The sequence below is a fragment of the Trachurus japonicus genome, chromosome 9, assembly GCF_045865225.1.
Source record: "Trachurus japonicus isolate A0001 chromosome 9, Traja_1.0".
NCBI classification, from domain to species: Eukaryota; Metazoa; Chordata; class Actinopteri; order Carangiformes; family Carangidae; genus Trachurus; species Trachurus japonicus.
Genome location: NC_140915.1, coordinates 1,633,454 through 1,657,715, shown reverse-complemented (window position 1 = coordinate 1,657,715; position 24,262 = coordinate 1,633,454). Strand labels below are relative to the sequence as shown.

General features: G+C 43.5%; 4 protein-coding genes across 4 annotated transcripts in view; 1 reads left to right on the top strand and 3 right to left on the bottom strand.

Annotated features, from left to right (window-relative positions):
- LOC146980466 (endosome-associated-trafficking regulator 1-like) overlaps positions 1-24,262 on the top strand; it is a 537,750-nt gene that overhangs the window by 446,823 nt on the left and 66,665 nt on the right. The window lies entirely within an intron of this gene.
- Positions 1-24,262, bottom strand: part of LOC146980467 (NLR family CARD domain-containing protein 3-like) — a 65,969-nt gene that overhangs the window by 6,875 nt on the left and 34,832 nt on the right. The window contains exons 4-5 of the mRNA XM_085787891.1: positions 20,561-20,734; positions 1,299-1,472 (exon numbers count right to left, since the gene is read on the bottom strand). Coding sequence (XP_085644017.1) covers positions 1,299-1,472; positions 20,561-20,734 — 348 coding nt within the window. The remainder of the gene's footprint in view (positions 1-1,298; positions 1,473-20,560; positions 20,735-24,262) is intronic.
- LOC146980470 (NLR family CARD domain-containing protein 3-like) lies at positions 1,583-5,176 on the bottom strand. Its single transcript, XM_085785691.1, has 5 exons — positions 4,958-5,176; positions 4,165-4,278; positions 3,901-3,979; positions 3,538-3,766; positions 1,583-3,384 (listed from the first exon to the last, which is right to left on the bottom strand). Exons 1-5 carry the CDS (start codon positions 5,044-5,046, stop codon positions 1,583-1,585), a joined length of 2,313 nt encoding a protein of 770 aa, XP_085641817.1. The 5' UTR covers positions 5,047-5,176.
- LOC146980469 (stonustoxin subunit alpha-like) lies at positions 15,479-16,675 on the bottom strand. The gene is made up of 3 exons (XM_085787893.1): positions 16,668-16,675; positions 16,223-16,269; positions 15,479-16,084 (listed from the first exon to the last, which is right to left on the bottom strand). Exons 1-3 carry the CDS (start codon positions 16,673-16,675, stop codon positions 15,504-15,506), a joined length of 636 nt encoding a protein of 211 aa, XP_085644019.1. The 3' UTR covers positions 15,479-15,503.

The following is a 24,262-nucleotide window of genomic DNA, read 5'->3' as shown; positions in this document are numbered from 1 at the left end:
ACCGCATTTCATCAAATAATGGCCTGTATTCAATCATTACACGAACGAAAAAAAGGCCGGCCCTAAATACAAGAAAAACAAACAAACAAACAAAAAAACTCATGTGTGGACGTCTGTGAAGACTGACGGGAATGAAGCCTCGTCCTCTGCTTCAGAGAGGAACAGCTTTCCACTGTCGGACCTGGGTCTCTGCTCTGTGTCCGGAGCATGGATATATTATAGATTCATGGACCGAAGACGGACCGCAGCGCGCCACACGCTGTAAAAATGCGACTTGAATGGGATTGAAGCGATACAGCGTAACGGAGACAGAGACTCAGGTCTGACAGCGCAGCGAGGAGAAAAGCACGTGAAGAAGATGAAGATGAGCTAATGAACGATGAGCTTGGTCGCTGTGTGTAAAAATAAAAGGAGGGATTTAGAAATAAAGGCTTCCCTCAGATAATAGCCTGCCTCCCATAAAGGCCGTTGGTCATAGCCTACATCACACTGAGCTGTCAGATGCAGCCTGACTCCACTATGACAGATGCCAGGCTGCTGTATGGGGCCATGCTGCTGCATATCACATAGATCTATGCATTATATGAGATACAGTAGTACTCACAAAAAGTTAGGGATGTTTGGCTTTTGGGTTAAATTTCAGAATGCACCTAAAATGCACTATAACCTTTACAGGTGAATTTAATTTAAGACACTGAAGTCATCAGGAGGAGAAACTCCTGATCCCAGTAGTTCATCACTGTGACTGATGAAAGCTGCACAGCTCATGTTTGAAACACTCAGAGATTTTGTCTTCAGTATAAACTGTGTTGGGACGAGTCAGACTGAGACAGAGGACGTCAGTGGAGTGGGCGGAGCTTCACTGTGGCCTACACCACCTCTGGATATGGTCTGAGTGATCAGATCTGATGTTATCAATGCATCAATCATCTGAGACAGATGTTAATACCAGGTGTGAACGGGGCCATAGAAGATGTTCCAGCTCCTCCTCCTCTATCAGACAGTGTGTGTGGCTGCAGCAGCCTCTCCATACCTGAGAGAGTCCAGTCTCCAGTCTGGATCATCCAGTCTGTCTGACAGCAGCTTCACTCCTGAGGCTCCTGGATGGTTGTAGCTCAGGTCCAGCTCTCTCAGATGGGAGGGGTTGGAGCTCAGAGCTGAGGCCAGAGAAGCACAGCCTTCCTCTGTGACCAGACATCCTGACAGACTGAACACACACAACAACACACAGGAACCCTCTGTCAACACCTGCTGCTGTGTTCAAGTGGCATCAGATAAACAGCTGGATGGATCCTCACCTGAGAGTCTCCAGTCTACAGTGTGGACTCTCCAGTCCACCAGACAGCAGCTTCACTCCTGAGTCCTTCAGGTTGTTGTTACTCAGGTCCAGGTGTCTCAGACTAGAGGACTGGGAGCTGAGGACTGAGGACAGAGCTTCACAGCTTCTCTCTGAGAGGTTACAGCCGCTCAGTCTGAAGAGATGATCATGAGGAATTAAAGAAGAAAGGAATTTATTTTCTGTCCTGTTGAAAAGACAGAAGTGTTTTTATACAATGATGAATAAATCCAACTATCTCTACACTTACAGAGCTTTGTTAGAGGCTTTGACCACTGGCAGCAGCCTCAGAAGAGCCTCCTCTGAAGCAGAGTATTTCTTCAGGTCAAACTCGTCCAGATCTTCTTCTGATGACAGTAAGATGAAGACCAGAGCCGACCATTGAGCAGGAGACAGTTTATCTGTGGAGAGACGTCCTGAACTCAGGGACTGTTGGATCTCCTCCACCAGAGAACGATCATTCAGTTCATTCAGACAATGGAACAGGTTGATGCTTTTCTCTGCAGACACATTCTTACTGATCTTCTTCTTGATGTACTGGACTGTTTTCTTATTTAACCATGAGTCACTTCTTGTCTTTGTCATCAGACCTCGTAGGAGAGTCTGATTGGTCTCCAGTGAAAGACCCAGGAGGAAGCGGAGGAACAAGTCCAGGTGTCCATTTGGACTCTGTAAGGCCTCGTCCACAGCGCTCTGGTAGAAATGTGTTGATTTGTCTCCAAACACTTGAGACCACCTGGATGTTGTTTGTTGTTGTGACATCAGGTTGAGTCCAGAGTTGATGAAGGTCAGATGGACATGAAGAGCAGCCAGAAACTCCTGAACACTCAGATGGACGAAGCAGAACACCTTGTCCTGGTACAGGCCGCTCTCCTCTTTAAAGATCTGTGTGAACACTCCTGAGTACACTGAGGCTGCTCTGATATCGATGCCACACTCTGTCAGGTCTGATTCATAGAAGATCAGGTTTCCTTTCTGCAGCTGCTCAAAAGCCAGTTTTCCCAGAGACTCGATCATCTTCCTGCTCTCTGGACTCCAGTGTGGATCTGTCTCAGCTCCTCCATCATACTTGACCTTCTTCAGTTTTAGATGAACCACTAGGAAGTGGATGTACATCTCAGTCAGGGTCTTGGGCAGCTCTCCTCCCTCTCTGGTCTTCAACAGCTCCTCCAGAACTGTAGCAGTGATCCAGCAGAAGACTGGGATGTGGCACATGATGTGGAGGCTTCGTGAGGTCTTGATGTGGGAGATGATCTCTCTGGCCTGCTCCTCATCTCTGAACCTCTTCCTGAAGTACTCCTCCTTCTGTGGGTCAGTGAACCCTCTGACCTCTGTCACCATGTGAACACACTCAGGAGGGATCTGATTGGCTGCTGCAGGTCGTGTGGTTATCCAGAGGCGAGCAGAGGGAAGCAGGTTCCCCCTGATGAGGTTAGTCAGCAGCACGTTGACTGAGGTGGACTCTGTCACATCAGTCAGGATCTCAGTGTTGTGGAAGTCCAGAGGAAGTCGACACTCGTCCAGACCGTCAAAGATGAAGACGACCTGGAACTGATCGAAGCTGCAGATTCCTGCTGCTTTGGTTTCAGAGAAGAAGTGATGAACAAGTTCCACCAAGCTCAACTTTTTCTCTTTCAGCACATTCAGCTGTCTGAAGGTGAAGGGAAATGTGAAGTGTATGTCCTGGTTGGTTTTGTCTTCAGCCCAGTCCAGAGTGAACTTCTGTGTTAGGACTGTTTTCCCAATGCCAGCCACTCCCTTTGTCATCACTCTTCTGATTGGTCGGTCTCTTCCAGGTGGGGCTTTAAAGATGTCTTCTTGTCTGATGGTTGTTTCTGGTCTGTCTGGTTTCCTGGACGCTGTTTCAATCTGTCTGACCTCATGTTCATCATTGACCCCTCCAGCCCCTCCCTCTGTGATGTAGAGCTCTGTGTAGATCTGGTTCAGAAGGGTTTGGTTTCCTGCTTTAGAGATCCCCTCAAACACACACTGGAACTTCTTCTTCAGGGCAGATTTGAGTTTACGACGACAAACTGCAGCAAAATGTTCTGAATGAAAACACAAGAAATCAGACCAATAAGAAAATATAACATGATAATTCCTCTAAATAACGACTTTATGAACACGTTTCCCTCCATGTGTTGATGTCAGTGAACGTCTCATTTGTCCATCATGTTGAATCTTTAGAGAAATCCTCTTACTGTGCTGCAGACGCTCAGCCAGCTCCTCCTGCTTCATCCTCCTCAGGAAGTTCACTGTGATCTTCACTAATGCCTCTCTGCTGCTCCACCTCTGCTCTTCATCCTCACTATCCACCACCTCCTCATCCTCCCTCTGACTCCCTGAGCATTCTGGGTAATCTGGACTCAGAAGCTTGTGGATCTTCTTCAGCTCGTTCTTCACAAAAGTGACCATGTTGTCCTCCAGCAGCTGGAACAGAAACTCTATGAGTGACAGCATCAAACTAAAACCTGACAGACTGACAATCCACTGGTGTCAAAGTGCAGCATGGAGATGATGGTGAACACAACAGATGTAACAGCAGCTGTTGGACATGTCCTCACCATAAATATGGAGTCCAGGTGTGTTTGATGCTGCTGGGCAGACTGACCACTGGGAACCTCTGAGCTCTCCTGGTCCACTCTGTGGAGGAATCAGTGTCAAGTCAACATCAGGACAGAGAGATAATACAAGATGGACTTTATATGTCCCCTGAGGACGTTCACAACAGACACAGACACTTTGGTTTCAGACCTGGTCCAACAACACGTCGTACAAACTGGTTCATTTCTACAATAACCTGAGTCTGACTGTCAGTTACAGCTTACATCTGATCAGCTGATCCACGTCCTCCTTTAAAGTTAATGACCAAGCCCTTTGAGTCGTTGCTCTTTAAAGACAGACAGCTGGGTTCAGGAGAGTCTGGTCTCTGCTGCTGGATCCTGAAACAACAACACAACTCATGTTAAATAGTTTAGACACATGGAACATGAATACAGAAAAGTTTTGCAGTTTTATGCAACCTGGCTGAATATTTGTCAGCTTTCTGCAGACCCTGGATGACGATAACAGATAATGTGTTATTTGCATTTCAGTGCCCCAATCACTCCCACTATATGGCTATATTCATAAACTCTTGAATGGACCTAAATATTGTCCAAAGTGACACCAAAGTTACATGGGTGAGTAAATGACCTTATCCTATGCCAGAAATAAGGTCCAGGTTGTAAAAGACGTCACTTGTCCTTTAACATGTGGATGTTCAGGTAGGGACAATGTGTATCCGAGTTATAACTCTGATTTTATGGAGAATCATTGAAATTTGACTCCACAGGAAGAACGTTCAACAGAGACTCGAAAGCTTTGAAATCTAGTTTTGTCTTACATCTGATCAGCTGATCCACGTCCTCCTTTAAAGTAAATGCCCCAGTCCTTTGACATGTTGCTCTTTAAAGACAGACAGCTGGGTTCAGGAGAGTCTGGTCTCTGCTGTTGCATCCTGAAACAACAACACAACTGATAAATCTGCATGTTGGAGAAAAACTGATGAAAAATATCAATTTTTTAATAAACACAACAACTGACTTTTAGAGAGAAAAGTCTGACAGTTTTAATTCTGACCTTTGACCTCTGGTCTGGCCCTGATGTTCCCCACACAGAGTGGTTTTAGAGGGAGGGGCTCCCTCCTCTCTGTCCTCACACTGATCCATGCTGCTGAGCTCACATCCACATCAGCTCACACACACTTTGTAGCTTCACCTGCAGAGGAAACACACATCATTCATGTGCACAGCAGCTCACATGTCCATCATGTCTCCAGCTGCTCCTCCACTGATTGGCTCTTCTCCTCTGCTTCATATCAGTGTCAGCTGAATGCAGTCACACAGCAGTGAGGAAGAGGAAGCTGCCATCAGCTGCTGTACTTCTACTATCAGTCCACTAGATGGCGTCATGAAGCTGCAGATCTGAGTGGAGAGACTGGTGTCTTTGCTGCAGTTTATTTCTCCCACTGAACCCTAAATATTTAAAACATTACACAGTAGAAGAACTGTGACTCATGTTTCTACGTTGGACCAGACGGCTGCATTGTAGAGGGTAGGCACTAAGCAGCAGTAATGAGCTGCCTCATGGTTTTAGTATGATTATATTGCACAAGGTCACTGCTGTTTTGTTTTGTGCCCTGTTTTTGTCTAAAAGCATGTTGTGGCCAAAATAAAATACATTTCATTGCATTTAAAAAAAGAGTTCCTATTAAACCATCCACGGAGAAAACAGGAAAAAGAGTAAGGGGCTGTAGGTGTTCACACGTTAGGCACCTTAGCTACGTGAAGCACTTTGAATGCAAAGTTTGTCCCGGTGTAGGTAGTAAACTTATTTCACCTCACAGCTTCATTATCACAACATTCAGTCATTTCACTCACTGGAAATTCAGAGAGAGAACAAGACTCTTCACTTATTGTCTCTGTCAATCCATTCATCGTCTGCTCCATCAAATTTCAGGAAACAAAGTTGGTCTCAGTCTGAGGCCACGTCTTGTTTTGTCCACAGCAACAATCAAAGAGACAAAAACATTCAGTTTACAGTCAAAGAAAACAAGGAATTCTTCAGTGTTTGAGGCTAAAAACTGAACATTTCTGCTTGAAAAATGTAAAACTGTTGCAGCTCTAAAAAAAATTCTTCAGAACAATATTGATGATTTGTGTCCAATAATCAATAACCCAGAGTGTTTGCTGTGTGTAATCACAGACATGAATGGTGGGGACACAAAGACAGTGTTTTTAATCTACAACCTGCAGCTGGAAAGTGGCCAGTAGCTTCACCTGTCAGGTACATGAGCTGCAGTACAAGCAGGAAGTAGCTCAACAAGGAAATACTCAAGGAAAGTACAAATACCTCACAACTGTACTGCACTAAATGTACTCAGTTACTGTGAAGAACCTGTTGCTGAACATTGATCAACACTGGAAAATCAATCATCAGTAAAGTCTCAGGAAAACCCTGATAACAACATAAGGTGTTCAGTATTGATCTGTGATAGGCAGTATTGGTATTGATTAGTGATACGCAGTATTGATCGATGATCAATCAATCAATCAGGCTTTATTTGTATGGCACTTTTCATGCCCACGACAGCTCAAAGTGCTTTACATGATAAAAACAAGGAACACAGGGGACACATATTGGGAGACACAGCCTACTACATACGCATTCACACAAGAACTTTAAAACACTGGAAGTTATCAAGAAAACGCCATCTAACAGTCTGTAATTAGTGATAGGCAGTTACAGCTCATATTGATCAGCGATCAAACATTTTAACTTTTACCTTACCTTAACAGCTGAAAAAGAACTGCCACGAAGAACGCTGACTCAAACGTGAAAGTAAACTTTGAACAGGCAGTGGGGGGAGGGGAGGAGGTCACATAATCTGAGTGGAGAGACTGGTTCTCCCACTTTAAAATATTACACAGTAGAAGAACTGTGAAGTACAGACTCATTGTTCACTGCTGTTTTTTGTGCCCTGCTTTTGTCTGAAAGCATGTTGTGGGCAAAATCAAATCATTTTCATTGCATTAAAAAAAGTTCCTATTAAACCATCCATGGAGAAAACACGGAAAAGAGTGGAGGGACTGCAGGTGTTCACATACGAGGCAACTTAGCTGCGTGAAACACTTTGAATATGAATTTGAAAGTTTGTCTCGGTGTAGGTAGTAAATGGTTTTGGTTATTTATTCTTTTGTTATTATTATTATTTATTTTTATTTCATGTAGCCTACTTTAACGTCTTTTTTTTTGTTATTCTGGCGTGGTTTGTTTGTTTGTTTATTTATTTTCACATATCAAAGTTAAAAAAGATATAACATATAAAATCCAAAACAATGTGAAGGGGAATGCCAAAAAACCCTCCAGGGGCTTGTAGGGCGGCATTCTCCGACTACAGCTCTAAGCTAATGAGCATAGACACATTTGTGAGGTACAAAAGTCGTTCATACATAATAAATACAAACATGGTTTAACATGATTTAACATTGTAGGCTACAATGCAATACAAAAAGCTTGATAAACATATGATAAGAAATATAAAATAATCCCAGTTTAGATAGGCAGACCATGTGGAAAGTATTGGCTGGTTAGCAGGAGAGACTATAGTGCTCTCCTAAATTGTTGTAAAGATAAATCAAAAAAATGTGCAGGTAATAAAGTCCATATTCTTGGTCCACGATAAAGTAACAGAACTGTGATTGAGAGGTACAGCAATATTGGGTTCTAAGGTGACAAGAGTTACGTGTGGAATAGGTGTGAAATTGATAGTTGTATGTGTCATAACATGGTGTTTTGAACCAGCCTTAGTGTGTTTTGGACAACAGTGTCAGTGCACCTGAACGCACCATGAGGAGCTGGAGGTGACAGCTGCATTAAATTAACTAATCAGTGTGGAGTGGTATGAAGACTGTGTTTCAGACATTCAGCGTGAAGACTGGCTGTGAAGAGGAGGCTGCTGTGCTGTGCTGTGCTGGACTGTGTTGGGCAGAAGAGGACTCCCCCCACTTACCTGGAACCCCCCCCCCTCACAGAGGATCACTGGCACCCTAAAGAAGAGGAAAGTTGGATACTTTTCCATGTTCACCTCTCTCTGGTTCTAACTCTCTCCTAGAAATCAACAGGCTGGAGGAGAGCAAGCTCAACAAAGGCTGAGGCATCAAACGGTGTAGTACTGCGGAAGGAGTGGGCCCCTTCCCCCTTGGAGTTCTACTAAAGCCTCATGATGAGAGGAATCTAACAAGAGTCGAGGTAACGAGACCTCTGTCTTATCAATTTTGGTTTTTATTATAAACCATCTCCTGGACTTGTTTTAAATCTGTGCTGTGTCCTTTTAGGAATAGATTGTCCTGCTGCCCCTCCCCTGATTGAAGGCCGTGCTGCATCTTAAATCCAGCCCAACAGAAATGCACATTCTATTGTGAATAAACAGTGTCTCCCCTTTTATTCCAACTTGTGTCTTGTTATTTTAACTCAACGTGGTTCCCAACCAATCCAAGTTCTAGAACCTTTTAAACTTTTAAGCTTTTATTCCTAATTGTGTGGTGTGACATATGCAAATATATAATGAAAAGATGATGGAAGGAGTTTTTTTAGGGAACCATAAACAAATAAACCAATCTGAAAATGATTCACTTGATAAACACTGAGGATACCGGACTGAAGGAATAGAGGCTGTGAAGAATGTCTTTGATAAGCACATCTTATTATTCTTACTGCTCTTTTCTAAAGGTGGTATATGGGCTTGAACTTAGTTTGGTAAGTGCTGGCCCAAATGATGTTACAATAATTTATATATGGATAAACCATTGCATAATATAACATAATGGCAACCTCAGTGTTGATCAGTGGTGCGTCTCTTTGAGCGCTTTGAAGTCGGATATCGGAGTTTTGGGACTTTCTGAATTCCGAGTCATCTCGAACGCAGCATGAGAACGCGACGTCATTGCGTCACATCCTCGTTCGGGGCTACGTGCCGTGCGTCGCTGTCTCCGCCCACCGCGGGTGATTATTGTAGCTGTGTCCCAATCAAGGGGGCAGTTGTGGGTCTGAGACGTGAAGCTCACTTCCGCGTTCAACAAACTGCAATCCCCTCTGCTTCCTCTGGGGGCTGGTGTCAGAAAGCAGCATTCTCCATAGACCCCCATGTTAAAATCACCCACTTTACATCCTCATTAAACATGATCAAAGCCTGGTGTCAGAACGTTTTTTTGTCTCAATCGATAGTTTCTACCCCCGCACACACTCTGAGGGGGTTTAACTCTACCGTTTGACCGTTATTAGGTTAAAACTCTGAGGGGGTTTAACTCTACCGTTTGACCGTTATTAGGTTAAAACTCTGAGGGGTTTAACTCTACCGTTTGACCGTTATTAGGTTAAAACTCTGAGGGGGTTTAACTCTACCGTTTGACCGTTATTAGGTTAAAACTCTGAGGGGTTAAACTCTACCGTTTGACCGTTATTAGGTTAAAACTCTGAGGGGTTTAACTCTACCGTTTGACCGTTATTAGGTTAAAACTCTGAGGGGTTTAACTCTACCGTTTGACCGTTATTAGGTTAAAACTCTGAGGGGTTAAACTCTACCGTTTGACCGTTATTAGGTTAAAACTCTGAGAGGTTTAACTCTACCGTTTGACCGTTATTAGGTTAAAACTCTGAGGGGTTTAACTCTACCGTTTTACTGTTATTAGGTTAAAACTCTGAGGGGGTTTAACTCTACCGTTTGACCGTTATTAGGTTAAAACTCTGAGGGGTTTAACTCTACCGTTTGACCGTTATTAGGTTAAAACTCTGAGGGGTTTAACTCTACCGTTTGACTGTTATTAGGTTAAAACTCTGAGGGGTTTAACTCTACCGTTTGACCGTTATTAGGTTAAAACTCTGGCCAATTAGGGCGCAGAAACGTTGAGTGACAGGTCCGAGCAGCTCCGTGGACAGCTGCTTCGAGGCCAGTGGGCGGGTTCTCGGCCGGCCAATCCAACATGGCGCTGTTCAGGCCGCCATGTTGGAGTCACAAAAACGACTCCACAAAACCAATGGGGGACGTCACAGACGCTACGTCCATTCTTTATACAGTCTATGGTCTCAATTCAGGGGCTGCATCCTTCGAAGGCTGCATTTGAAGGCCGATTACGTCACAGCGCTGCGCGAAGGCTGTCTTGTCCCAATTCGTTTAAATTCGAAGGCTCCTCCAAATGCATCCTGCAGCGTCCTCCTTTCCCCTGCATTCGGAGGATGCACCGCTACCATCCTTCGCGGCCTCCCATATCCCAAGATGCTTTGCGGCCCGCTGTTCACAACAACAATGGCGGCGACTAACGGCAGCAGCTCAGGTACCGGCGGCAGCGGCAGCAGTGCCGAATACACATTTAAATGTAAGTAACGAGTTTTTGCTTAACGCCAGAAGTTCAAGGGGCCTTATAACATATTTGACTGTTAAAATACGTGAAGTTAATAATGCTAATACGTAGCCACCGGAATGTAGGACCAGCTACGAGTTGTAGCTTAAGGCTAACCTGTTGATATGAGGAGCTCAGTTAACGTTATTAAAAGTAGGCTAACGTTAAAGCCTAAAGCTCGGATGGTAACTTCTATCCCATTGTAACTGTGGAGGTGTTGTAGGTATACCTCACATCAGGTTAATTAGTTCTTGTTGTAAGTTGTGTAGGCTGCAGTTCACTCCTCTCCTGTGCTCAAAGCTGAATGCAGCTGATATATAACGTTAACGATGGGTTGTGAGTCCCGCTGTATTTCTAGGCTGTAAAACTGTAAACGTTTGCATTGAATACAGAGCTAACCTTAGGATCATTATTAATGTTAATATCATACAATCATTTCACCTGTTGACATAACAGGAAATGTGTTTTACATGTCGTTTTGTTGTAGGGAGCAAGGAGCAGACAGAGGAGTTTATAAAACTCCGTGGAGTTTATAAAACTCCGTGGTCTGAACGACAACCTCTTCACCGGGGCCAAAAACACGGCCACACTAGGATGGAGGTAACTGTTAAAGCATAAATAAATAGCCAGTTTGTGTCAGTCCTGATGTCACTGTTCTTTAAACAGAGGTGGTTGCCTAGGACACAATCTATCTGCCACATACAATGCTGTCTTGGGAGCTCTCCCCAGGAAGTTTAAACCCCATACAGACCCCTAGTCACATGACCACCCCCCCAGTTTCGGGGGCGTGGTCATGTGACTCTGGTTTCACTAGAAACCAATCACAGGACCACCCACTCTGGGTTTAAATCCCTGGGTTTCTGGCATTAGTCTCAGAACTGAAGAAGCCTCTTGGATGAGGGGTGAAACATCTTCAAGCAAGAGAAGAAGTCCAGTTGCTTTTTACTAAAACTCCACAAGAAGTCACTGATGAATCTTTACATATTTTTTATATGATCTTGTGTGTTTACCTTTTGTCAATACTTCTCTCTTGTTTAGAACAATCCTGGAAAAAATGGGCCTGGAGGGGAAGGTGGAGCCCCAGCAGGCAAAAAAGAAGTGGGACAACTTGAAAAAAATATATAAAGTATGTGCAGGTTTGGATAATGATATGAAAACTACATTTGTTTTACCCAAGTTAATAAATACTTTGATAAAGGAATGTAGACACGTCATGGCATGGTCATATAAACTTAAAAACACAGTCCTTCAATGCGTTTTGGTATCAAGCCTTCATCAGGAAGTTAAACATTAATTTTCCTTGTTTCTTTATCACTACATAAATCCCATTCCAAAGAGCACCGCAAACAGGTTTTTTTTTTTTGAGTCCGTGAAGCACTCCTTTTTCAAGACTTTTTAAATAAACACTTTACAGATAATTGCTGTTATTCATGTGATTGATTTCCTCTGTCCTAGGATTGCAAAGACCCAGGGACAGGGCAGGGAGTCGGCGGGAGGCCCACTGCTGCCACCTGGCCCTGGTTTGTCCTCATGGACGAGGTGTTAGGACAGCGGCCGTCCATTGCGCCGCCTGTCCTAATCGCCTCCATCCCTGAGGACACACCAGGGCCAGGTGCTGCAGTGGGTGAGCAGCAGCAGGAGGAGGATGAGGAGGAGGATGAGGAGGAGGAGGAGGAGGAGGAGGATGAGGAGAGGCAGCCAGGGCAGAAAGAAGGAAGAAGAAAGAGGAAAAGGGAGAGAGATGAGCTGATGGATTTGATCAAGGAGGTTATGCAGTTTCAGAGGGAGAGAGAGGAAAGGAGAGAAAGAGAGAGCAGAGAGAGGATGGACAGACTTTTTATTTTTATTTGAAAGAATGATTGAGAGGCGTTAATTTTTTTGGGGGGTGAATGTTTTTTTTTTCTGTTCTATTAAGTTTTGTGTTCATTGAGATTTAAATTGTTGTTGTTATTGTTAAAAATATTATATTGTTACTTTTTCTGTTGTGTATATAGTTAAATAAAAACCTTAGAACCTTGTAACATTATCTGTTCCATTTCTTATTTACAACTAGAGTAAACTTTTGAACTGCTTTTCATTGTGACAATAACATTTTTTTATTTTTTACGTAATTTACAGTACTATAATATAATAACAATATTTACTTAATTAACTATTAACTATTTACAAAAAATCAGCATAAACTATATACAGAGAACATTGATTGGCTGAGCAGGAGTCCCTGGTGGTGCTGCTGGACCGGATGGGATGCCACAATAAAGACCCTGGACTCTTCTGGCTGAGAGTGGGACATCATCTGGGAGGTGAGGGGTGTGGGATGCCTGTCTCCACTGTCCACCGCATCGTCCATCATCGGGGTTTGCAGGGCTGGTGCAATCCACAGCTGCCATGTCACTAAAAATGTTTAAAACAGAGGCAAGAACAATACTAATACTAATAAATACTACTGCACAACCTTTGAAACATCCCACCACAAACTACTTACAGTTTTTCTCTATCGCTTTGGTGCTTTTCTCACATCACTCTTAACATTTGCACAGTTAGTGCATTTCTCAAAACAATTATTACAAACTGCAAAACCTAGTGGATGACCTGCAAAAGCGCGTCACTTGCTCAAAATGGATTGTCCATCCCTCAAAAGCAAGTACTCATGTCAATGAAACTGTCAGTGGAAAAAAAAAAGTCTGCACTCTGTATTACGCTCCTCTATTGTTTATTGTGGAAAGATCAAGGTTTCGATCTTCGTCAGGAGCGTAATACAGAGTGCGGACTCCACTTCCTTTTTTTTCCCTCTGAGTTTACTTTGTTGGTCCTGCACCTGTAGTATTTTGGATGTGCGTGCTCCACTCCACTTTTAATGAAACTGTCAGTGTCATCAAAATGAGAAATCTTGACACCATCGTTTATGAACAAGATAGTCAAATGGCTTTGTCATGTTTTCATTAGGACACTTTATTCTCTAGGTGTTTTCCAATGCAAAAAAGTCATGACACTACCTGAAAATGCTCCAGACAGCACTATAAACTACTTGTACGGCCATGTGATAAATACGCTAAAGTTACACATTACTGTATTTAGTGAAGTAACTGATACTGAACATTTTTTACTGCATATGCTCTTTGCAATTCTGATTTGTTCACAGTGTTGTGCAAAAGAAAAATACACTACAGCCATCTACAACAAACATAAGAAACACTCTTTGGGTAGAGCTGTGCACAACTTTACAGTACGTAAACAATGTTGCAGAATGCTGTAGTACAGTACTGTACTGTAAAGATGGGGAACCTTTACTGTGGTTGTTGTACTACAACACAATACAGTGAATTTGTTCTCTAGTGAAGCTGTAAATGTAAAAAGTTCTTGTCCCACTGTATCTTACAGTAATGCCTGACACAATGACAGCAGTGCAGATTGTTTAGTGCTGAATTACTGTCCAATACCATACATACCTGTTGTTCCTTAATGTAAATGTTTGAATCATTGAATTCACAGCTTCTCCCAACATTTAAAATTAGTTTTAACAGATTTTGACAACTAGTTCAACAATTTTGTATGTAATGACTCAAGCAATGAAATGAGGACTATTAGTTTTATAGGGAAAGACTATTCAGCATTGATAAGTATAGTTTATTTTGACTGACATGACATAAGCAGATGATAATGTTATAAAACAGCAGAGAAAGTAATTGATACATGTCCAAAAGCATTTGCACTTTGTTCAGAGGAAGGAGAAACTGCTACTATGATGTGGACAAATGACTACATGTTGTGGAGGTTGAACTAAAAGTTATGAGAACTTTCATTCTGATCTGAGAAAAGCACCAAAGCGATTGAGAAAAACTGTAAACAAACAAAACTGTTTCATGTTAGCAGAACTGGTTTGTGAACTGGGTGATGATGTGTTAAAGGGATAGTTCAACATTTTGGCAAATTCTCCTATTGCCGTATTCCCTATAGTCATAGCAGCAGGTTCATCACCTTTAATTATTGGTGCATGTTGTTTTGAGATCGGCGGGGCAGAGACGTGAGCTGCCCAGTGAACACAATGGAGGTGGACGAGTTGTGACCTGCACATTCACCACGCTCTGAAATAATCATGTACAATTATGTAACATTACGACACATGAAACAAATACTTGGAACTACTTGTGCTTTTGAAATCACTCGGCCCAGCAGCCAAAACGACTCGTACCTGCTGTCACCTGCTATAGTCAGACTTGCCAAATAAAAATCATGGTCTTCAACATGAGTTCATGTTTATTTTATATTTTATTGTGTCAGCTTGAAACCATACAACCATGTGTCGTCGAACAGGAATGTGCACGGCCAATCAAATCCCAAACAATCCATGAACCAATCAATGATCACTAATAAACGAAAATGAAGTCATGAGTGTTAATTGGCTCCAGTTTCCAAGAAACAGCAGTTAGGTAATAATTATAGAAATATATAATAAAAAACAATCAGTCTCAAAGTCAAGATAAATTTAAATCTACAAACTTCATGAACTCAGCGTCATGGTAACAGAAAAAATCATTGTCTGGTAGGATTAGTAGCTGATGGTTTTTGTGCTGCTCTACATCAGCAGGAAATGTCCATCACATATAAAACTGATTCACATTATTTTATTTGATTCAGTAAAACCACAAAGAAAAATAAATCACATGTAATTCATTCTATTCAGTGTCTCTACAACATGATGTTTGTTTCCAGTTGTGTTTCTTGTTGTGTGTGTTTAGCTGTGAGCAGCTCACAAACAGCCTGTAAAGTTGAACATGAACAGTGAATGTGTTTAAAATGTGTTTTTCTCCTCAGTGACGCTGGCGGCTCAGAGACTTTTAGCTTGGTGATATTAGGCCTCGTCCTTCATCAGCAGCTGAGTAAAAGTCACCGTGGTTTTTGTCCTGTAATAATCGACGCTTCCATCTTTAAAGGAAGAGGAAGACGTTTACAAGAATCACTGAGAAGAGTTTAAAACATCAACTGGTTTAATCCATGAATGTGAAAATGTTTTTAGTTTAGTATGTTTTATTTCGGTCTCATAAAAACAAATACAGTAGACAAATATAAAGGTATAAATACAAAACAAAATAAATCAGAACAAAAAACACAACAAGCAAATCAATTTACTTGTGAGTGAGAGAGAGAGACAGAGACAGACATGTAGAGACTGAACTGTCTGTTCAACAGTGAGAAGGTTTCTGTGACAGGAGGAGACTCTGATGCACTCAACACAGACTCACTGAGGAACCAGAACTGTAGAATCCAAACCCAGGATAGAGAGGTTGAGTGAAGGTGGTGTTGAAGGTGTAGAGGTGGATCAGTGAGTCAGAGGAGACTCTGTAGAAGGACAGAGAGCCAGCAGGACAGTCCACATACACTGCTACTCTGTTAGAGACAGAGGAGGAGGAGGAGGAGGAGGAGGAGGAGGAGGAGGAGGAGGAGGAGGAAGAGGAGGAGGAGGGGATATGTGTCCGTTTGTTATTGTGCCTGACGTAGGAACGACCACCATCATAGCAGTTCAGACTCCAGGACTGATCGTTTGCTCCAAACCAACAGTCTAGACTGCCTCCTTTCCTGCTGATTCCTCTGTAACTCACTGATATATCAACTCCTCCTCTCCTCTCGACCTCCCAGTAGCAGCGACCAGTCAGACCAGTTGAACACAGCAGCTGAAGCCAGAAGTCAAATCTGTCTGGATGATCAGGATATGACTGATCCTCCTCCACACGTGTTGCCTTCCTGTTGTTGTCAGACAGTTTGATCTTTGTGTGCACTGTGTTTGTGTCGATTGTGACTGGACAGGAATCTGATGGAGAGAGCAAGACACAGCTGCAGTTATTGATCATGTGATCAGTTATTGACAGTTTGATGAAGACTCATGAGGTCAGTGATGTGACAGTGTGAAGATGGTTGAATGTGCTGCTCAAAGTAAAAACACACTTACATCTCCTTGGACCTGATGCCAGACACTGGACTCCAGCAGGCTCCACCCTGAAAAGGAGGAGGGGGGTCAGAGCAGCACCTTCTCTGTCAGCATGCACACATGGACATTACATGGCTCTCACACACACACTGTTTTATCACTGTGTTCACATGGAGTGTAAATGACCTTTAATATGAGCATAGTATTTTTATAAATGTGTTTTTATGTTTACTTATTGACATTCTATAAAGCCAGGCTTTTATTTTTTATATATTAAGCAGACGGATATTTAGTGCTTTTATTTTGAAAGCGTCTCGCCGAGACCTCGTACACATCCGGTGCTTCGGACTTTACCGGCAGCAGGAAAAGTGTGTCTGCAAGGCTAAGAGTGTGTCTTCAATGCTAAAAGCAAGCAAAGTGTGCCTAGCACCTGGCTAATAAGGGGCACAAGGTTTGTTTTTGTTACCATTTCATGCTATATTTATGTCCGGCTCGAGTTGGTTGCCGTGGATATTTTCATGTATGGAACGTATTGTGGTTAGCGGTAGCTACTATTAGCATCGGTCAAGTTGCCGTGTCGGTCTGTATTGAAGTGAGATGAAGCTATAAGCTAACTCGTTGGTTGTCTTATTAATGCAACAGGACATATTTTGTCTGTTTTATATAAGGTCTGCTAAGGTTAAAAACTGTTTATTGGGTTAAAAACGAACGGTTAAAATGCTAATTTCATGTCAAATATTGTTTTATATTGCACTCTATGGGAGGTTGTCTTTCAGTTAAAATGTGAATTTTCCTTCATGATTGTAACATCAATCGTAGCAGTTAAAATATATATTTAAATTCATTGAGTAAAACCTGTGAGTCTACAATAAGTTTATTAGATAAAAAGTCAACTTAGCCTACATGATTTTTCAAAGGAGGTTAAATCGAAAGCAACTGGACTTAGTTATTTGTCTAGGAAGACTGGACCAGTCCCAGCCTGGTCAGCTGCGTACATGAACTGATGAAGCCTCTTGGATGAGAGGTGAAACATCTTCCTAGACAAATAACTAAGTCCAGTTGCTTTCGATTTAACCTCCTTTGAAATACTATGACCTGGGCAAATGAGAATATGCACCGGCCAACTTACATGATTGTGATAAAGGCAGTTAAAGGCAATTTCAAGTAAGAGTAAAGGTAACTGTATTTTGTTTTCTTCTTTTCATAGCTCTTACGGTGTGTTTACATTGAAACGGTCCAAGGAATAAAACATTGTGAACCATCAGTTTGAGAGTTCGACCATCATTTAGCCGGGGATGCTACATGGAGGTGGTATGTCTGGATGAACACTGAGCACAGAGAAGAAGGAGCTGGAGTCTTTATCTAGTGATGATACAGAGCAGGAGGAGACCAGGAGGAAACACTTCATCGTGTCTTTTCTACATGTCATGTCACTGCAGTGTGAGACACACACTTTCACTCTCTGACTCTCAAGCTGCACAAACACACGTCACAGCAAAGAAGATGAAGACACAACAGGTGGAGCTGACCAGCCCAGATATCCCACAATGCACCAGGAAAGGCACAGGTGAAGACACGTTTGTTAGAGCTCAGTGAAACAGAGAGTTTAGTGAGAAACACTGAGTGTGAACACAACTTGTGTTGGTTTGAAGAAAACTCCCCAGGAAGCTGAAGAATGAGGCTGTGAGCAGGTTTCCACAGGAGCCACGGCCAAGGGCGTCAGTTTACTTTGAAAAGTGGTGGGGACAATGACCATATGCAACCCCCCCCCTTGGAAGCCTGGACCGTGGACCCGATGGGGCTGGACTCACGGGCATTTTGTTTTGTTTTTTTTAATTCTCCGCCGGACGGTTATAGAGAGGAAAAACACAGAATATACGCTGTATATGTCCAAAAGACTTTGTCCCGTCGTCACGACGTGAGTGAGGATCGGATGGTGGCTCAGGTTTAGTGATGAGGAAACTGTCACTGTCAGCAGCTGCTCCAAACAGACACGTTACAAACTTTATTGTGAAGGGACAGATTAGATCAGCGGTACTCAATAGGCGGCCCGCGGGCCGCATCCGGCCCGCCGAACCTTCCAATCAGACCCGCGACTGAGTTCTACTAGTTTACATATTACTGTATACTGTATTTCTCGGGCTCCGCGCGCCTGTAAGTCAAAGCGCTGGGACATGGAAACACGTGCGAGGCGTTTGTGTGTGCCTGTGAGGCGCTGCACTGGGATACAGAAACGCCGACGAACCCAAATCACCATGCGCGAGTGTTTGGGGAGCGGGCTGGACTGCAGGGTTTTCCCTGCCTGTCTGCAGAGACCGTGGGTGATTTTCACCGCCGTGTTGGTTCAACTGTGTGTGCATCATGCATGGGGGGCCGTTCAGATGAAGCGTCTTTTGCGCGAGCTCAAACCCATTCAATGTAGCCGCGCGTCATGCACGCTCACAACTCAAAAGCCGTAGCCGCGCGCATTTGATGAGACGCAATTTTTTTTTCGTGCACGTCCGCGGCGCACAGCTGCACGACCTGCTTCTCCCCCGCTGTTGTGTCCCGGTTCCCTCGGCCTGTGTCTCTCCTACTGTTTCCCACTGAGCTCTGCCTAGTTTGACAGGTGAAGGAAGCCCGTGTGTGGAAAGACGTCGCCTCCGAGATGTAGAATGTGTGTTATAGAAGAGAAACACACATTTCAGGACCAATGACTTGTATCCTCAGAACAGAGTCAGACATGTCCTGTGATGGTCAGGTCATATCATATTTAAGATGAAAATCACAGGGCATGTCTGAGGATACAAGTCAGCAGTGTAAAGCTCCAGCATGATATGTAAAGGATGATATGATAATGTCAAGACATTTACAAAACACCGTGAAGTGTTTAAATAAAAATTATGTGCTTACAAGTAAAATAAAAATATTTAAATTATTAGACGAAAAAAGGTGAATTTAATTTAAATCTAGGCCTATTTGAATGTTCGGCCCCCAAGGTGTCTGTTAAGAAAAATTCTGGCCCTTTCACAAATGTATTTGAGTACCCCTGGATTAGATGTTGATTTCGTTAACAGTGACTTTGCACCCGAACAGGGGCGGGGTTATGGGATGGCTACTTGGGCTCAAGCCCCGGATGTTTTACAGTAGGGGCAAAAAAAACCTCTACGCAGTTCATGTCAGTCTCCCTCCGCTGACCGCACCAGTCTGAAGTGCAGCCTCACGGACGTCGGAACTGTTTATTGAGAGGGGGGGGGGGGAGACGCACACTTATCAGTGATTATGTGATCTGAAGTTACTTTATAACAGCATACCGCATCATTACATCAAATAATGGCCGGTATTCAATCATTACACAAACAAAAAAAAGGCCGGCCCAAAATACAAGAAAAACAAACAAACAAACAAAAAAAACACATGTGTGGACTGTCTGTGAAGACTGACGGGAGTGAAGCTGCCTCGTCCTCTGCTTCAGAGAGGGACAGCTTTCCACTGTCGGACCTGGTCTCTGCTCTGTGTCCGGAGCATGGATATATTATAGATTCATGGACCGAAGACGGACCGCAGCGCGCCACACGCTGTAAAAATGCGACTTGAATGGGATTGAAGCGATACAGCGTAACGGAGACAGAGACTCAGGTCCGACAGCGCAGCGAGGAGAAAAGCACGTGAAGAAGATGAAGATGAGCTAATGAACGATGAGCTTGGTCGCTATGTGTAAAAATAAAAGGAGGGATTTAGAAATAAAGGCTTCCCTCAGATAAAAGCCTGCCTCCCATAAAGGCCGTTGGCCGTAGCCTACGTCATACTGAGCTGTCAGATGAGGCCTGACTCCACTATGTCAGATGGCAGGCTGCTGCGTGGAGCCGGGCTGCTGTATGGAGCCAGGCTGCTGCATATCACATAGATCTATGCATTATATGAGATACAGTAGTACTCACAAAAAGTTAGGGATGTTTGGCTTTTGGGTTAAATTTCAGAATGCACCTAAAATGCACTATAACCTTTACAGGTGAATTTAATTTAAGACACTGAAGTCATCAGGAGGAGAAACTCCTGATCCCAGTAGTTCATCACTGTGACTGATGAAAGCTGCACAGCTCATGTTTGAAACACTCAGAGATTTGGGCTTCAGTATAAACTGTGTTGGGACGAGTCAGACTGAGACAGAGGACGTCAGTGGAGTGGGCGGAGCTTCACTGTGGCCTACACCACCTCTGGATATGGTCTCAGTGATCAGATCTGATGTTATCAATGCATCAATCACCTGAGACAGATGTTAATACCAGGTGTGACCAGGTGTGAACGGGGCCATAGAAAAGGTTCCAGCTCCTCCTCCTCTATCAGACAGTGTGTGTGGCTGCAGCAGCCTCTCCATACCTGAGAGAGTCCAGTCTACAGTGTGGACTCTCGAGTCCACCAGACAGCAGCTTCACTCCTGAGTCCTGCAGGTTGTTGTTACTCAGGTCCAGGTGTCTCAGACTAGAGGACTGGGAGCTGAGGACTGAGGACAGAGCTTCACAGCTTCTCTTTGAGAGCTTACAGCTGCTCAGTCTGAAGAGATGACCATGAGGAATTAAAGAAGAAAGGGATTTATTTTCTGTCCTGTTGAAAAGACAGAAGTGTTTTTATACAATGATGAATAAATTCAACTATCTCTACACTTACAAAGCTTTGTTAGAGGCTTTGACCACTGGCAGCAGCCTCAGAAGAGCCTCCTCTGAAGCAGAGTATTTCCTCAGGTCAAACTCGTCCAGATCTTCTCCTGATGACAGTAAGATGAAGACCAGAGCCGACCATTGAGCAGGAGACAGTTTATCTGTGGAGAGACGTCCTGATCTCAGGGACTGTTGGATGTCCTCCACTAGAGAACGATCATTCAGTTCATTCAGACAATGGAACAGGTTGATGCTTTTCTCTGCAGAGGGAGTCTCTTCAATCTTCTTCTTGATGCACTGGACTGTTTCCTGATTGGACCGTGAGTCACTTCCTGTCTGTGTCATCAGACCTCGTAGGAGATTCTGATTGGTCTCCAGTGAAAGACCCAGGAGGAAGCGGAGGAACAAGTCCAGGGGCCGGTTGCACCAACTGGTCTTAAGCCTGGTCTTAACTAAGACCAGGCTTAACTTGGCGTTCTAAGCCCAGTCGCACAGTTACGCCAGTTGCACCAGCTGGTCTTAAGCCCAGGCTTAACTAAGACCAGGCGTAAATATTACGCCTGGTCGGCAGCAGGCGTAAAGTTGAAAAAGATTCCTGTTTCCATAGTAACAACTTTCATCTTTCTGTTAATGAAAGAGATGGCGCGTCTTATACATCGCCTTTACAACGAGCGGGCATTTAGACGGGAAAGAATAATTAGGGACAGAATCAACCCACTAGATATTTATAACGACGAGGAGCTGATTGAGAGGTTTCGATTCTGTAGGAGAGATCTGTATGAACTTGTTGACGAGCTGTCACCGGACTTAGAATTTGTGTCGGACCACAACGCAGCACTGCCACCAACCCTGCAGCTGCTGATCGCTCTGCGTTTTTACGCAAATGGAGCTTTCCAAAACACCGTTGGAGACATGATCGGCGTCCACAAGTCCACCGCCTGCCGGGCCATCCGCAGGGTGTCACTGGCCCTGAGCCGCCGCCTTCCGCGGTATGTTCGCCTCCCAACCGGAGAAGAGTCAGCGTTGGTGAAGCAACGGTTCCGCCAGACCTCCGGCATCCCTGGAATCTTGGGCTGCATTGATGGGACTCACATCCAGATCCAGGCTCCATCTGATCATGAGTATTTGTACGTGAACCGTAAAGGTTATCATTCCATCAATGTACAAATTGCTTGTGACGCCAGTTATCGTATCATCAACCTGGTGGCAAGATGGCCTGGATCCACCCACGATGCACGCATCCTCCGGGAGAGTATGCTGTACCAAGATTTTGAGGCTGGGAGGGTGAACGGGCTGCTTCTCGGGGACAGTGGCTACCCTTTGAAACGGTGGCTGATGACTCCGATACTCGCTCCAAGGACTGAGCAAGACCGGCGGTATAACTCCATCCATGCCGCCACCAGGTCCATCGTGGAGCGATGCATCGGAGTCCTCAAGCGCAGGTAAACTACAAAGTGTGATGATTAGGCTATTATATTATTATTATTATTATTATTATTATTATTATTATTATTATTATTATTATTTATTTATTACATTGATTAGGACAGATCACCTCACAAAACAGCTGATCAGTGCCGTCAACATTGAAGTCCACTATTTGCTCATATACTGGCTTTATAAAACGAATTTCGTTTTCTTTTGATATCATAATGTTGATAATTTCCCCTGCATGCACACCAATACACAAATATTTTTACCAGGATGTCTGGAAAATAATTTATGCGCCGTGCGTCTGCGCGCGCGCGTGTGTGTGTGTGTGTGTGAAATAGCTGGACAGGCCTACATGAAAGACTAAATTACTAATATAGGCTAATAATAATTCTCTAGGTTTCACTGCCTTCACGGGGAGATGCGGATGCGGCCGGAAAGAGTCTGCACTGTGGTGGCGGCGTGCACTGTTCTCCACAACATCTGCGTCACCAAGAGGATCCCCCTGCCCAGGCAACACCATCAGCCGGTTCAGGAGGAGGATGTGCACGCTGCAGTGCCTGCAGTGCATGAGGACGTCGGTGGACGACTAGTCCGTGCACAAATTGTTAATGCCCTATAGGTTCATACAGATCTCTCCTATTGTTTAATCTCATTCAGCTCCTTGTCGTTGTAATTGTTCACTGTTAGGCTTCTGTTCGATTCCCGTCTAAATGCCTGCTCGTTGTAAACCAAATACAAATATAATAACATAGGCTATAGCCTAAAAGATATACAGAGTAGGCTATATAAAGAAAAACATAAAGAAAGAATGATTGTAAATGAATAAATATTTTATTGTTTATATGAAATCTGTGGTTGATTATTATTATTATTATTATTATCATTTCATTCAAAATGAGATAACAAGAAATAAATATATATACAGTAGCCTAGCCTATATCAAGCACAAAGAAAGAAAATGATGGCGCTTGAAAAATAAACTAGTATAGGTCTATTATTTACATTGATTGTGGCTGATAAATTGGCTATAGTATTCGATTCAAAATGTTAAAAAAAAAAGGTTAAAAACAACAACAACAAAACAAGCACATTAATTGTGGCTGATTATTTGTATTAGTATTAATAGCGTATTTTGATTCAGTTTAAAACATGATAAGACCTCTCCTCCTCCTCAAAAATAGATGGTGTGTCCATTTTCCGTTGAAGCAGCTTAATTTCAAGACTCAACTTTTGCTTCTCCAGCTCCAACTTTTCCTGCTCTACTATGAGCTTTTTCGTCTCAGCCTCCACCCTGACGACCTCCTTCTCCAGCAGCAGCTGCTGCAAATCGTCGTCTCTCCTCCTCTTTCGTGCCGGTGTTGCTCCGCTGCTGTCATGGGACTGTGGAGATGTGGCATCACCGGTCGACTCTGTAATCAGTGATTTCATAAGTAAATGGCCAACCGTTGTCAATTTCAAAGATGTAGGCTACGTTATTACACTCTCGCAAGAAGCAGTGTTTATTGGCAGATTTTAGTATAGCCTAACTTTATTCAGCTATTACTAATAGCCTACATAGGCTAAATAAATAGTAAATAAATAAATAAATGTATAAAAAAAACACACACACACACACCTTCACAGTTTCCAGTGTTGCTGCTCTCATCACTGTGGTCGCTGCTGATTTCTGGATGGACGTCTTCCAGCGGTTGACTATAACCGCCGCTTTCCACTCCTGCCAACCCAGTAAATGCCGGTGAATCTTCACCAAAGACATCGACAATTATGTCACTGTACACCGATGTTTTGGGGGGAGGACCTCCGCCGGTTTGGTGTGTTTTTTTGGCCGAAGCATCCTTCTTTGCCTTACTCAGAAGGTCTTTCCATTTCTTTTTAACATCAGCCTCTGAGCGAAGGCAGCCAGAGTCCGAGCAACTGTTGATCTCCTCCGTTATTGCGGACCAAGTCGTTTGTTTCTTCTTGTTCGTCATTATGTTCGACTGCTTGGCAG

What these genes read in the sequence shown, in the direction of transcription:
- LOC146980470 (XM_085785691.1), bottom strand. Translation starts at nt 5,046, where the DNA reads ATGGATCAGTGTGAGGACAGAGAGGAGGGAGCCCCTCCCTCTAAAACC. An exon ending in ACCTGGACTCCATATTTATG is followed by an intron (nt 3,767 to 3,900) that starts GTGAGGACATGT and finishes TTTCTGTTCCAG; the next exon opens with CTGCTGGAGGACAACATGGT. An exon ending in GGCTGAGCGTCTGCAGCACA is followed by an intron (nt 3,385 to 3,537) that starts GTAAGAGGATTT and finishes GTTTTCATTCAG; the next exon opens with AACATTTTGCTGCAGTTTGT.
- LOC146980469 (XM_085787893.1), bottom strand. An exon ending in GGCATCAGGTCCAAGGAGAT is followed by an intron (nt 16,085 to 16,222) that starts GTAAGTGTGTTT and finishes TCTCTCCATCAG; the next exon opens with ATTCCTGTCCAGTCACAATC.